The sequence below is a fragment of the Micromys minutus genome (assembly GCF_963924665.1).
Source record: "Micromys minutus genome assembly, chromosome: 3".
In the NCBI taxonomy this organism is placed as follows: Eukaryota; Metazoa; Chordata; class Mammalia; order Rodentia; family Muridae; genus Micromys; species Micromys minutus.
Genome location: NC_137972.1, coordinates 59,826,917 through 59,841,202, shown reverse-complemented (window position 1 = coordinate 59,841,202; position 14,286 = coordinate 59,826,917). Strand labels below are relative to the sequence as shown.

Here is a 14,286-nt window from a genome sequence, read left to right as displayed (position 1 = left end):
AATAAGAAGACAATGATATGGCTTCTACATTATAAAGACAGGAGCTCATCTGCTACATTAAAGAGGACAGATGGGCCTAAGGATCTTGGGTAATTGGACCAGACATGTAGGAACATAGAACTATGATGGTGTAGGAGTGAATTCTGAAAAACTAGATTATGGGGTATTGCGCATAGGGGCTTTAAAATGGAGGAGGGAGGGATTGGGGTAGTGTCTGGAATGTAAGATCCTGACTAATATCAGGCACTGGACAATGAAGTTGCATGACTAGGGGGGAAACATGGGACACTGAGTGATGATAGGATTTGGCTGCTAGAACATGAACCTGTGAGGGGCTGTGGCTGACACTACTGTAAGCAATTAAGACCAGTGCTGGAATTCAGAGCTGTAAGGAATAGCAGTCTTTCTAAGACCATAGAGCTATGATAGATACTGGTAGATTCTAGAACATGGAGCTCTGAGGGGTATGAGTGGGTACTAGAGCATGGAGCTGCAAAGGCTAGGAGGAAGATTCCAGAACCTGTAAATGGCTGGGCAGTTTCCAAATCTGGCATCTGCGGTATGAGGTTCCCTCCTAAGACCCTAATTACCTTCCCCTGGCCTCTTCTTGCCAAAACACTTGTATTAGGTGGCAGCCACATGGAATTCGCAGTCCACTGTGTCTGTCACTTGTGTCGTCAGCTTTTGGTCTTTGTGCTTGTTGATCTCTCACATGTTTTATCTGATATGTCTCATAACAAAACTCCTCACACACTGTATGACCAATAGAGAATACGTCTTCTAAAATTCAAACATTTTTCTTTTGAGGTTCTGCCCTCCAAATTCTAGGTTAATTCTCATGGCTGGCCATATTTTCTAGAATCATAGATCCTCGAGTTCTATGCCCTACAAGAAATTATCTGCTGTAGATGCTGAACATACAGAACCTCCCAGCTGTTGTTTCAGGACAAACACAGTGAAACCATGTAGACAAAGTCACACAATTATAAACTCTGTACATGAGCATGCTCCCTGGACAACCGTGCTACAGGTTTTCATTAACTAGCCCTGTATCACCTGAAAGGAAAGATTGTATAGATCACTAAACAACTGTCCCTGAATCTTTCAATACTAAGTTATTGCAATGCAATGTTCTATTACAAATCATAAAAGTCTCAATAAAAGCTTACATGTGGAGCTGAATCAGAGACTGTATGGCTATGATTCTAGCTTTGCGGAACCACAAAAGCTATTCGCTATTCCAAAAACGCACTTAGAAAGTGGGGGATGCTACCAAAACCTGGTTTTTCATGCAACTTATCCTTAAAAGATACAAAGTTACACAGCATGAAGCTAACCCAGGATTGAGTAGAAAGCACAGAAGGCAGAACTCAAGAGGGCCTTGTCAAGTCCCCCTCCTCCACTCCCAAAAAAATAATGGCCATTTCACTGTGGCCAGAGCATGGACATCCTCACCTGTGCAGTGAAAAGATGTGAGTCTTATAGTCTCAGTACCACACTCGGGGATATTTGAAGGCAGGAGGCGGACGGCAGTGGAGATGCAGGAGACAGTGAGTTCTGTCTTCCTGACCATTTCTGTCTCTTCCTGCAAGACCATGCACAAAATGAAAGGAAAGGCAGGTGGCTCCCTGTCTACGTCAGTCCAGAACACCCTCCCATCGAGCAAAGTTCCCAGAAAATCTTCCTTGCTAGGAGACAGTAGGAGTTAGGAGTGACAGAGGGGATCCAGCCGGTGAAATGGTTCAAACATAAATCACATCAGAAAAGCAAAGACAGCGCAAGCCTTATGTGGGCAATCACCTTACTATCTTCGTGTTCAGGAATGAAAGTTCCTGACTTTGGGGTGGTCCTAACACGATCAGGACTGAAGGGTTAATGACCTCAAAGCCTCATCTGAATTGAGACATTCTAAACAGGGGAGTCAACTTCAGTAATAGCACCTGTGTAAGCAAATTCATCAGTTTTCATGAAATTAAAAAAAAATGTTATTCAAAGAAGAGAAGGAAAGAATTTTGGAAATAGGAGAAGACTTGTTGGATGAAAGAACAGTAAAAGAGAAACAGACTTAACCTGGTTAGGGGAACAGCAACTGACCACAGGGGTAAAGTGAGTTTCTGCTCTGCAAACTACTACAAAAAGAAAATGTAGACAACAGGCCTCAGAGTTGTTGCTAAGACCAGCACTGTGCTGTGTACATCACAATTGGATATGTGGCCTCCTCCCTGTTTCTCCAAAGATTCCTACCTCTATAAAGACTCCTGGATAATAAAAGGACTCCTCTCTCAAAGAGTTAACTCCATAAAGAGATTTTTAAATACATTTTAATCAGAATACAATTACATGATTTCCCAAATCCCCCAAACCTTTTCTATGTCCTCCATCCGCCATGCTCTCTGTCAAACTCATAGCCTCTTTTTCTTTTATCATTATTACTACACACACACACACACACACACACACACACACAAACACACACATACACACAAACACACACACTCCAATCTTCTGAGTCTACTTAGTGTTGCTTGTGTGTATGTTTTAGGGGTGACTATTTGGTATTGAACAACTAGTTAAAAGACTAACCCTGGGGAAGACCAATTCTGCCTCTCTCCTGCAGGTCTTCATCAAGAGCATCTTGAGATATTCCCATCCACACAGGCTATCAACCAGTGGTGTCATTATTCAAGCCTTGTGTAAGCAGACATATTGTTGAGATTTTGTTGGTGTAGATACCCTGTCACATCTACAGGGCACAATTTTGCATCAGGTGTTCTGGACCCTGGCTCTTTTAACTTTTCTACCTCTTACTACATGGTTTTCCCTGACCCTTAAGTATAGGAGTTGTTTTGTAGAGTATCTATTGTTTGGGAATGGGCACTCCATGGTTAGATTTAGTCTGCATTTTGAGCAGCTCTGGCTTTCTGGAATGGTTTCCATATGGTACAAAAAGAAGCGTCTTTGGTAAGGAATGAAAGCCACACTTATTTGTAGATATAAGGACCAGTTTCAAACGCATTTTGGAATCATTCTGTTTTAAGGCAGTAGTATTAGTAGGTTATCCTTTAAAGACATGACCTTACTTGCCACATTTAAAGTGTGAGGTATGATTTCCCTCCTGTTAATCGGTCCATTAAGCCAACTACATGGGTGTGGGTCACTTCCAAGACTGAAAGTGCTATTCATACCTTTAAGACCATGTTGCATGTTAGTCATTTCTGTGGTTCATGCACATCCCAGCTGTGTGGGACTATTGATTTCTTTTCTCCCTTGGTAGCTTCCATCACACCTTCCAATTCTATAAAGGTATTCCTCAGAGAAGAAGTGCTAAGCTCAGATCCAGCTCAATTCCTCTGAGTTCTGAACATCAACTTTGTGGGTGCAAACAAGAGCAAATGTAATAGCCTATATCGCTTCCCCTGACCATGCTGGATACTGGGGATTTCATAAGATAGTGTATGGTTCTTGGGGAAAGCACTGTTACCTCAAGTAGCCTAACTTCATTTAACATATACACATGTATATATGTTCATATGTATATTTCTTCTTATTTAGTATATATTATAGGCATGTATTTGTATATCTCATTTATAACTTGGGGTAAGTATAAAACAGCAACATTCTTTGTAGATGTTTTAAACACCTCAGCATTGAGGGAGCTAAAGCTTCTCCATTTCCCAATTTCTATCATTTGACTCTTGCTATTCTCTCTCTAAAGCCCACTCTGAAATCCTATTTGACGATCCTGGTTTCTATGGTTACTGTGGTTACATACTCACATCTAAAGATCCAGAGCTAGGACCCACAAATTAAAGAACATATGGTACTTGCATCTCTGTGTCTGGGTTATTTTACAAAAATTATTTTCTAGTTACGTTCACTTATGAGCAAATTTCATTATTTCATTTTTCCTTTCACCTGAACAGGCCGTCTCTGATTGTCTCCACATGTTACAAAAAGACACTTTTAATAAGGGATGAAAGCCACACTTACTTGTAGATATAAGAGTAAGTTTCTATACAATATTCCATTGTATAAATGTACATTTTCTTTACTCATTCATCAAGTGAAGAGCATTTAAGGTCACTCATTCCCTGGCTATTGTTATTAGGATGTCAATGAACTAAGCAGATGTCTATAAAATAGGATGTGAGTCTTCTGAAAATATGCCATGGTGTGCTATAACTGAGTTGAATAGTTTTGTTGTTGTTGTTGTTGTTGTTTAGTTTTTTGAAATTTTCCGCACTGATATCTATCATGGCTACACCAGTTTGCAATCCCACCAACAATTCATAAAGGGTCCCTTTCTCTGTATTCTTGCTGACACTTGTCAGTTGTTTTCTTGGTGTTGACCACTGTGACTAGAAGATGAAGTTTTAAAGTAGTTTTTATCTTTATTTTCTTACTTATTAAGAATGTTGACTACTTTTTGAGATATTTTTGGCTATTTTTGTTCCTTCTTTGGGGAAAACTCTGTACAGAGACAAGTACATTTTCAATTTGGGTTGTTTTATTGTTGTTGACTTTGGGGTTTTTTTACTCTATGTATATTCTGGATATTGATTCCCTATCAAATATATACCTGGCAAAGATTTTTTTGCAAAGCTTCCTTAGATGATCGATGGTTTTCTTTTTTTAAAACTCTTTTTTTTTAAGATTTATTATATATAAGTACACTGTAGCTATCTTTGGACATACCAGAAGACGGCATCAAATCTTATTACAGATGGTTGTGAGCCACAGTGTGGTTGCTGGGATTTGAACTCAGGACCTCTGGAAGAGCAGTCAGTGCTCTTAACCACTGAGCCATCTCTACAGCCTGATGGTTTATTCTATTGTACAAAGCCTTTTAGTTTTATGAGGTCCTGTTTGTTCATTGTTGGTGTTAACAATGGTTTAGACAAATTGGGTCCCAGTCAGAAAGTCCTTTTCTACACCCATATCTTATAGGGCACAGCCTATGTTTTCTCTTAGCAGTTTTGTGGGAGTCACACTAAGCTCTTTAACCCATTTGAAGTTGACTTTGTGTGGGGTATGGATTTCCAGTTTTTTCAGCACTATTTATTGAGGATGCCATCTTTCTTCTGTGTGTGCTTTTGGAATCTTTGTTAAGTATTAAATGGCTGTACTTATGAATATTTAAATTTTCTCCTTCTATCTTGTTCCACTGGTCTACATGTCTGTTTCTATGCCAAAACTATACTTTTTTTTTTATTCCTTGAAATCTAGATTAGTAATTCCTCAAACATTGTTCTTTTATGCTCAGAATTGCTTTGGTTATCTATGGTCTTTCATGACTCCATATGAATTTTAGAATCTTTTTTTTTCTATTTCTATGAATAATGTCTTGGGGATTTTTTTATTGAGATTGCACTGAATCTGTACATTGCTTTTGATAGAATGGTCACTTTTATGGTATTAATTCTATCAATCAATGTGCACTAGAGGTCTTTCAAAATGCTAGACACTTCTTTAATCACTGTCTTCAGAGACGTAAACTTTTTATTATAGAGGTCTTAGGCTTATTCTTAGATGTTTTCCTTTCTTTGAGGCTACTATAAATTTAAGTGTGTCCATAATCACTTCTCAGTGCATCTGTTGTAATGCATTACAAAGACAATTGATTTCATATTCTACCACTTTGATAAAAGTATTCACCATTTCTACATGTCTGGTACCATTCTTGGAATCTCTTCCATATAATATTATACCATATACAATTAGAAATAATTTGACTTTTTTCTATTTGTACTCCTTTAATTTTCTTTTTGTATGGCCTTATTCCAAATTATGTTTCAAGTACTATATTGAAAAGAAGTAGAGACAGTGGATAGCCCTTTCTCATTTCTGATTTTATTGTTGCTTCAGGATTTTTTCCATTTAGGATCATGTTGGGTGTGAGTTTATAATATATAGTCTTCATTATGTTGAGTTTATCCTCTTAGTACTACTGTCTCTAGGACCTTTTTTTTTTTTTTTTTTTGAAGCCAAGTTGGATTTTGTCAGAGGCCTTTTCTGTGTTCTATTGAGATGATTATATAATTTTTATCATTAAGCCCATTTGTATGATTTACTACATTTTTGTTAGTTTATATAGTTGAACCAGCCCTCTATCTCCAGGTTAAAATCAACCTGGATTATAGTGGATGTTTTCTACAACCAACACTCTTCCCCCAGCCCCCCACCCCTGTATTTTCCATAGCACTGGCTTGGTGAACATGATTTCTTTAAATCATTTGTGTCATGGAAACATTTTTTATTTCTCCTTCAACTATGGCAAATAGCTTTGCTGGTTCTGGTAGTCTAGGTTGATACTCATGATCTTTTAGAACTTGGAGTGCATTGTTCCTGGACTGTCTAGCTTTAAGGTTTCCACTGAGGAAAAAAAGTTGTTGTGCTGATGGATTTGGCTTGTATGTGAGCTGTGCGGTTATTTCCTACTAGAATTAGGGCTGTCCATACTCTTGTTTTACCCTGCACATTCAGTGCTTTGGCTATAATATGCAGAGAAGGGTTTCTTCTTCTTTTTTTAATCTTGTCTGGCTGGTGCTCTGTGTGCTCCTTGGACCTGTATGTGTATTGGTTTCTTCGGTTGAGGGGAATTTTCTTCTTTGATCAGTAACCTTGGATTCTGCTCTTTCACTCATGCCTGTAATTTGAAGAATTGGTCTTTTCACAATGTCCCGTAAGTTCTGCATAGCCTTTTTCTATGTCTTTTTTCTTTTCTTTTCTTGAGGGGTCTAATTCCTTTCCTATAACTTTGAATCCCAATATCCTTGTCTTATACTTGATTCATTCTACTGTAACATTTTTTTAAATAGGTTGTTGAGCTTTTCAATCCCATCCTGGGTTTTCTTCTGCATTTCCACATCCTTATTGAATTCAGTTTTCAAATCCTGGGTTGTTTCCTTCAACCTAGATCTGTGTTTCCTTGAGCATCGTTTGGGCATCTATTCTCCTTAACTTAGTCAATCTTTTTCTTTGTGTCACTTTTCAACGTCTCAATTTTTTATTATGTTTATGATTATCCTTTTATGTTCCTAATCTTGGGGTTCATCTAGGTAATCCTCACAGGAAAATAATGTTTTTTACAAGACTGGTAAATTTTGTAAGAAACATGCTTATTATCTTAACCTTCCATGACATTTGTGGTTTTGCAGTGAGACCTGAGCATTTGGACTTATTTTCTTGGTTGTAAGTCTAATGTGGACACAAAAGACTGGCACTAAGAGTATACCACCTAGCCCAAATCTGGAGGATGGGTAGGGCATAGATAGGGCTTACCTGTCTGAGCTGGGGCCCTGGTTGTAAGCGTAGAGAAAGTATGAGGATTAAAGAAATTGAAGGCAGAGAAGGGACAGGTGAACTCTCCAAGTTAGGCTGGTACACAGGATTCGCAGACTGGGACAGGTCGGGAGATTAGGCATGGTGGGCTACAATAATGTCAAAATTGGTATGGATACCAGCCTGGCATGAGCCTCAGGTTGAGTACAGTATAGGCAGGGCTCTCCAAACTAGGCCAGGGCACTAGATGTGGGATAAAAGCTAAGTCTGAGGATTGTGAAGGGCCCAGGAGAGGTAAGTCAGACCGGCAGACCTAGCAAGCTGGACTGAAGTACAGATGTGCAGGCCAGGCTGTGCCTAGAGACTGGTTACAGCACAGGCAGAATAAAGTTAGGAAGACATGGGGCACTGGGCTGGTGCAGATCATAACTAGCTTTTAAGCCAAATGCTACATAAATACATAAGCCAAATACAAAAGATGTGAACGGTGCAGCCAGGCCTCACGCTGAGGCTGCCTAACTCTGCCTCTGTTTGATAAGGGGGTAAAGGCAAGAGCCTTTGTGTTTCTAGCCAAAAGGAACCAAGGTTTGGGAAACATATTATCTCCTTTATGCTGTGAACTCTTTTTTTTTGTTAAGACTGTCTAAGACATTTTTTTAATGTGATTTTATTCAGTCTACAAACCTTAGCTGCAGCAGAATTCTTAGTATGCTATGCTAAGGAATTCTCCAAGGCCAAGGCCCAGTTTGAGATCAAAGTATGAGAGTCAGAAGGATTGCACCAAATTTGTTCTTCTTGCTCTCAGTGAGAACAACTTTACAAGGATGAGAAATATATCACTGAGGAGCTGCCAATAAGCTCTACCTCCATTATAGGGTCAGAGCTATAAATAATCCAAGGGATGTCCTGAAGTGGTTTCATCTTGTCCTAACATTAAAGCCCTGTGGGAGCCCTGGCTGAGCCTTTGTCTCCTCCCCAATTACATGTGGACCATTGGCACATACCAAAAGATTTGTGTGGGCAGTGCCCAGGGGTCAGGATACCTGGACTCAGATCTCAGCACATGTCTCAAACATGTACAGGTAATCTAGGGACATGTGTTTGTACATTAAGCTAACTCCACAAGCTAGGTTCTGTTCAAGGCACTGGCCTCAACACTGGTGAACAAACATGACAAGAGGCCTCCTACAAAGAGCAGATGAGGCAACAGGAAACAGGTCACAGCTACAGAGAGCAGAGACAGTTGTCCAGGAAGCAATGACAACAATATACAGGGAGAATGAATGGGTGGGTTAGTCGGCTCACCCCAGGACTTGCTTCTTCAGGGCAGTTACATCAGACAACAGCAGTGTAGGCTGCAGATGCCTGTCTACAGAGCCAAGAGACCTCTAGTTCTGGGGAAAGAACTGGGACTCAGACATAGGGAATCTTCTGAGTCCTCACATGTTAAGTCGAAGAGCAACCCAGGAAACTACAGTGTTGACCTCACTTCTGGACACAACCCCTGTCCATGAAAACTTATACCAGTAGAGGAACTCTAGGGAATTCTGGAAGTACAAACGTTATAGGAGCACAAACCAAAACATTACTGCTCTAACACTTCTACAATTTTTTTTCCTTCTTAACCTAAGAACAAACCAACCAAAGGAAGGGTTTGGATTTCACAAGTTGTTACATAGATCATTTTTATTTGCAAGTTATACTAGTGTCATAAAATAGAAAACTTTTTATTTCTTTCAGTCTGCAAAGTATAAATCAAGTCAGATTAAAAACTTTGAATTATAAAAAAATATATAAACTTGAATTGAATGTATGGTAAGTTCTCTGACCATAGAGAAATCAAACCCTAATTATATAACTGAAAGAAAACAAAGTATTGCTGAAGTTTATGAATTAAATAGTATATATCTAAGCCAGGCACTGTCGCACATATCTCTAGCCCCAGCTATTCGAGAAGGCTGAGACCTGGTCTCCTGAGCTCAAGAGTTTGAGGCCAACCTGGCCAATATATCAATATTCCGTCCCCTCAAGAAAATATCAACAAAATAATAACAAAGTAAATAATCTGTTGAAAAAATTTAAAGAGAAAATTAATGAAACTAAAACATGAAGATCAAAATCTGTAGGATGGAACTAAAGAAAGGATAAGAAGATCGGAGTACAGTCACTTAGGAAACATTTCATGCAGAGATATAAGTACACCCCGATATATGTCCTAACATAGTAGTGCTTACTTAATGCAAACAAATCAAGTGATCACAGGGGCTGACACAGAAAAGTACAGCCAAAACTCAACAGCCTAATATGGAATAAATTCTCAATACAACTGGAAAAGAAAGAGATTTCCCCGAGTCTCATAAGCAGCATCTAAAAAACAACAGGTGATACCCTACTAGTGGTGGAAGCTGGAAGTCCTTCCTGAGTGATCAGAGAGCAGAGCAAAGATGCCCACTCTCACCACCTCCCTTAGTTAGGGTCTTCCTTAGGTGAAGAGACACCATGACCAAAGTAACTCTTATAAGGGACAACATTTCATTGGGGCTTACGGGTTCAGAGGTTCAGTTCATTATCATCATAGCAGGAAGAATGGCAGCATCCAGGCAGGCACAGTGCTGAAGAAGGAGCCAAGAATCCTATATCTTGTTCAAAAGGGAACCAGAAGACGGGCATCCCCAGGCTCTCAAAGGCCACCCCACAGTAACACACTTCCTCAAGCAAGGCCACACTTCCTAATAGTGCCACTCACTGGGCCAGGCGTATTCAAACCACCACACCATCTCATTACCTTATTCTGGATACTGTAAAAAGGCATAAAATAAAATAAAATAAAAATAAATAAACAGGAAATTAAAGGGATTTAGATTAGAAAGGAAAAAATAAAAACACCCCCACTACATATGCTATGATGTTCTATCTTTAAAATCTCAAGAATATTAAAAAGTACTCCCATGAGATCAAGAAAATGACAGTACACAAAACCAACCTAGAAGGTCATAGGGCCTGTACAATGATTTTAAAATATAAATGAATCCAGAGATACACTATGGTCATAGACTATAAGAGCATATAAAGTATATATGAAACAAGAATGGCCACTGTACTGAAGAACTTTGGGGAGGTACAGCAAGTGAGAGGTGTTCTCTCCAGTGTGAGAAGTCAGAATACACCTGCCATCATCAAGGGTTAGGAAAGGATGGTTAGGCACTTAACCAGTGTGCTGAGACAGAGAATCCAGAAATATGCCCCACAAAATCTCCAATTGCTTTTTACATGATATATATATATATGCTTTACTTGCATGTTTGTCTGTGTACCATGCCCATGCATGGTACCCATGGAAACAAAATGGTGGGATCAGATCACTTAGAACTGGAGTTATGGACAGTTATGAGCCTCTATTTGAATTTAGGGAATTAAACCCAGGTCATCTGCAACAGCAAATGCTCTTAACCACTGAGCCATCTTCAGTCACTCCAATCACTTTAAAAAAATTATATAGGAACAAAAGCAGTTCAGAAGAGGAGAAGAAGCTCTCCTGATAAATGCTGCTATGGTAGTCAGGCATCCATGGATCTGAAAATGGGCATCCACAACTCACCCAGAGTCAAGAACCAGCTATAAGCTAAAGCTTTAAATATTTTAAGGAACTATAGCTGAGCAATCATATAAAGTCATGATCTATATAAACCCACAAACATTATAAGCCACCCTGGAAGAAAATATTTGCGAAATACAGGCAACAAAGCCCTTATATCTCAAGTATATAAGTACTCAAAACTCAACATTAAAAATTCAATTACAAAATCTAAACAACTTACAGACATCTCACTAAACTTTTCTGGTCCTCTTGCAACCCCTCTTGTTTCTGTCAGCACCCATGATTCAGCCACTATTTGGGGGCAGTTGCTTTTCCTACCCAGAATCCTTAGGAATTACGCCTTTCCAGTTTGGCTAAATAAAACCGAGTCTTTCGAAGCATTCAACTAACTGTCCTGCCCATGCGCAGACCACAGGACACAGGCACGATAGTTACCTCAAATATGATCAGAGTATAAACCCCCGCAAGGATGGCCACTGCGCTTGCCACTTGTCCTTCGACACTTGCCCCAAGGAACTGATGGGCCAGCAAGAGAGGAACAAGGCGAGTCTGCTGGAGAGAGGCCTGGATACTGACAGAAACAGCCTCCCTGCAAAATAAATCAAAGACCTTGGGGTTGGTCAGGGACACAAAGGAAATAATATGCTTCCTCGGTATCCTTTCTAGCAAGTCATTCAGCCTGATGCATGATCTCATAGACAGAAAAGCCCTGAATACCAAGCCTGTGACACAGGGCACAAGTCTTTCTGGGCCACTCAACACAAGCACTTCAGCCTTTCACAGGTGCAGTCCAACAGTTAGTCTGCACAATGGCAGCAGGGCTAGCCCTTCCTTTTCTTCGCCCTCATCAGCGCAGGAGCGCTCCAGCTGCTAATCCAGGGCATCACCAGTACTTAAACTTTGGTTCCCAATAGTGTTGAGCGGAGCCTAAAATGGCAGAAAAGTGACTTTTACAGAGGTCACTCAGCAATAACTGTGGTGAGCCTAGCAGTGGCCATTCCTGCCCCAAGTTCATAGACTAAACAACGTACTCTGAATAGCTCGGAATGTGATTATTTAGAGATGGTTCTTAAGGAAGTCACAATGATGAAATGAAATCATTCGGGTAGGCCTAATTCAGTGGGATGTGTGTCCTTCAGAAGAGATCAGGACACAGACATGCAGGGAAGACAAAAGAAGGTGACATCTATGATCTATGTCATCACCAGATCCCCGGTCTCCTGAGTTCTAAGTATGTGTTATGTTTCAGCCCTCATATGCACCTCGCTGACTGAGAGGAACCAGGAACTGAGGTCGAAATTAGAGTGCTTTAGTCATATGACAAGCAAAGACCCCTACAATTCCCCCAGAGTGTATGAGAGATTGGACCCAGAACCCAGTAAAACCAGGATACTGGAATCTCTAAACTGACATGGTATCTGTATAATATTAATAAAATATGAACATTGACTAAAACATGCCTTTCCTTCAAAGTGGGTACTGAAGTCATTCCTCTTATGTCCTGATCAAGATGGTCACAATGTGTCCTGATCAAGATGCTTACAATGTATCCTGCAGAGATTCCGCATGTGGTGTCTACAGTGAATGCATGAGTACCTTGTTCAGATCACACAAAGCATTATGAACATGTGCCATCCTCATGCCCATGTTTGGTGTACTGTAGGCTAAACTTCTTTAAGCAAGTGATATGGTTTGATTGTGCCATTCAAAAGGCCCTGTGCTGGAAACTCAATCTGCAGATTTACATGGTGAGGGTATTTGGAGAGGATGTGGGGGAGGAACGGAGGGTTTCAGGAGCCCCTAAGAGTGAGTGCTCATATGCAGCTGTGCTTGCGGAAGAGGACTGCCCCAGGCTCACGGGCTCGCTCAGACTTGCCGATAGGTGCCGTAAGAGGCCTGAGCACCACGATGCTGTTGGCACGGTGCTCAGACGTGTCAGCCTCCAGAAGAGTAGATAAGTAAACTGTTATTCCTTGTAAGCCACTCAGTCTTGGATAAGCCTTCCCCAGAAAAATGTCCCAAAACCCAAAAACCCACCTGCTCACTATCTCGAAGGTTCTGCTCACTACCACATGATCACTTCTTGGATTTAAAAGGACAGTCCAATTGTGAGTGACCTGTAGAAGCCAAATTACAAAATGACAGTAAGTCTTTGGGAACGGCCACCATGTAGCATAGGGGTACATGTTCAATACAGGCACGTTTTATTTTTAACAAATATTCTCAAATGACAGTTGATCTAATCCTTGAACGTAGAACCTGTGGGTGAGGAAGGCCAACTGATTTATGAGTAAAATAAATCATAAGTTGTTGGAATTATTTGAGTCCTGGGCTCTTTCAGTTCTCTGAGGCAACTTTAAAAAAAAAAAAAAAAAAAAAAAAAAAAAAAAAAAAAAAAATGCTTCCTTAGAATTGCTTCCTGCTTACAGCCAGGAGGCAGAAACTTGCCCCAAAGAAATCCCAGCATGCTGTGTCAGAGCAACTTCCTCCCACAGAGCTGAGCTGGAACAGCCGCTGCTGCAGACACACCTGGCTGAGCCAGCAGTCTGGAGGACCTGAGAGAGAACTTGCAGTGGGAAGACAGGGGTCTCCTCCACAGATGGGAAGAACTGGACCCAGGGGCTCTCCAATAGGTCACTGTGAGAACCTCGGACATGAGAAAACTCTGCTTCCTTTTTTTCACTGCGACAGTCTGTATTCCTTGACAGGAACTGAGCTTCTGCCTTAAGATCGTTCTATAATTAGCATGTTGGTTTATACCAGCCACGGACAATTGCCATCGTTGCTTATACTTAGACTTTGGCTCTGTAGACCGTGATCCACAGATCAGAAAAATGTGGGGGGTACGGCCTTGTTTAAACAGGCTTTCCTTCTAATGGTTGGTTACATTAGGGAAAACCCCTGAGTACAGGACATATCCAATAGAGCCACTGTCACCACCTGGGGACAGGTGAGGCTCCATGGACAAGCATCAAGGCTTGGATGCCCAGGCTCGGATTACTGCTGGCTTTCCTCCTGCACCCAGGTGCATTTGCAGAATGGGAGCTGAAGGTGGGACTCGTCACAGGGCTACACACACTGAGCTCAGGAACCTCGTGCTTAGCAAATGCTGTCCACACAACGTAGCTGTGGGATCCACCTGTGCTCTGTGATGTTGAGTGAGTCTCTGACTGGCACAACAAAAACTGCCCGAGGCCATAAGGCGTCCCTGAATGAGCTAGTAATCTTTTTTCTTTTTTCATTACTGCACAAAGATCTTGCAAGTGCAACTTGACTGTCACAGCATGCAGAAAAGGATTTCAATGACAAAGCAAAAGATAAGAATCAATGACTTCACTAATAATGGAGTTACTGCCTTTTGGCTTCCATCAAATCTGTTGGGCAGGAAACCCAATTTATAATAGGAC

The 14,286-nt window shown here is 40.7% G+C and overlaps 1 protein-coding gene across 1 annotated transcript in view; it reads right to left on the bottom strand.

Annotated features, from left to right (window-relative positions):
• The window catches only part of OCA2 (OCA2 melanosomal transmembrane protein), a gene marked incomplete at both ends in the record, with an annotated part of 280,886 nt that overhangs the window by 231,760 nt on the left and 34,840 nt on the right, over positions 1–14,286 (bottom strand). Inside the window, 2 exons of the mRNA XM_080915069.1 lie at positions 11,315–11,468; positions 12,917–12,996. Coding sequence (XP_080771195.1) covers positions 11,315–11,468; positions 12,917–12,996 — 234 coding nt within the window. The remainder of the gene's footprint in view (positions 1–11,314; positions 11,469–12,916; positions 12,997–14,286) is intronic.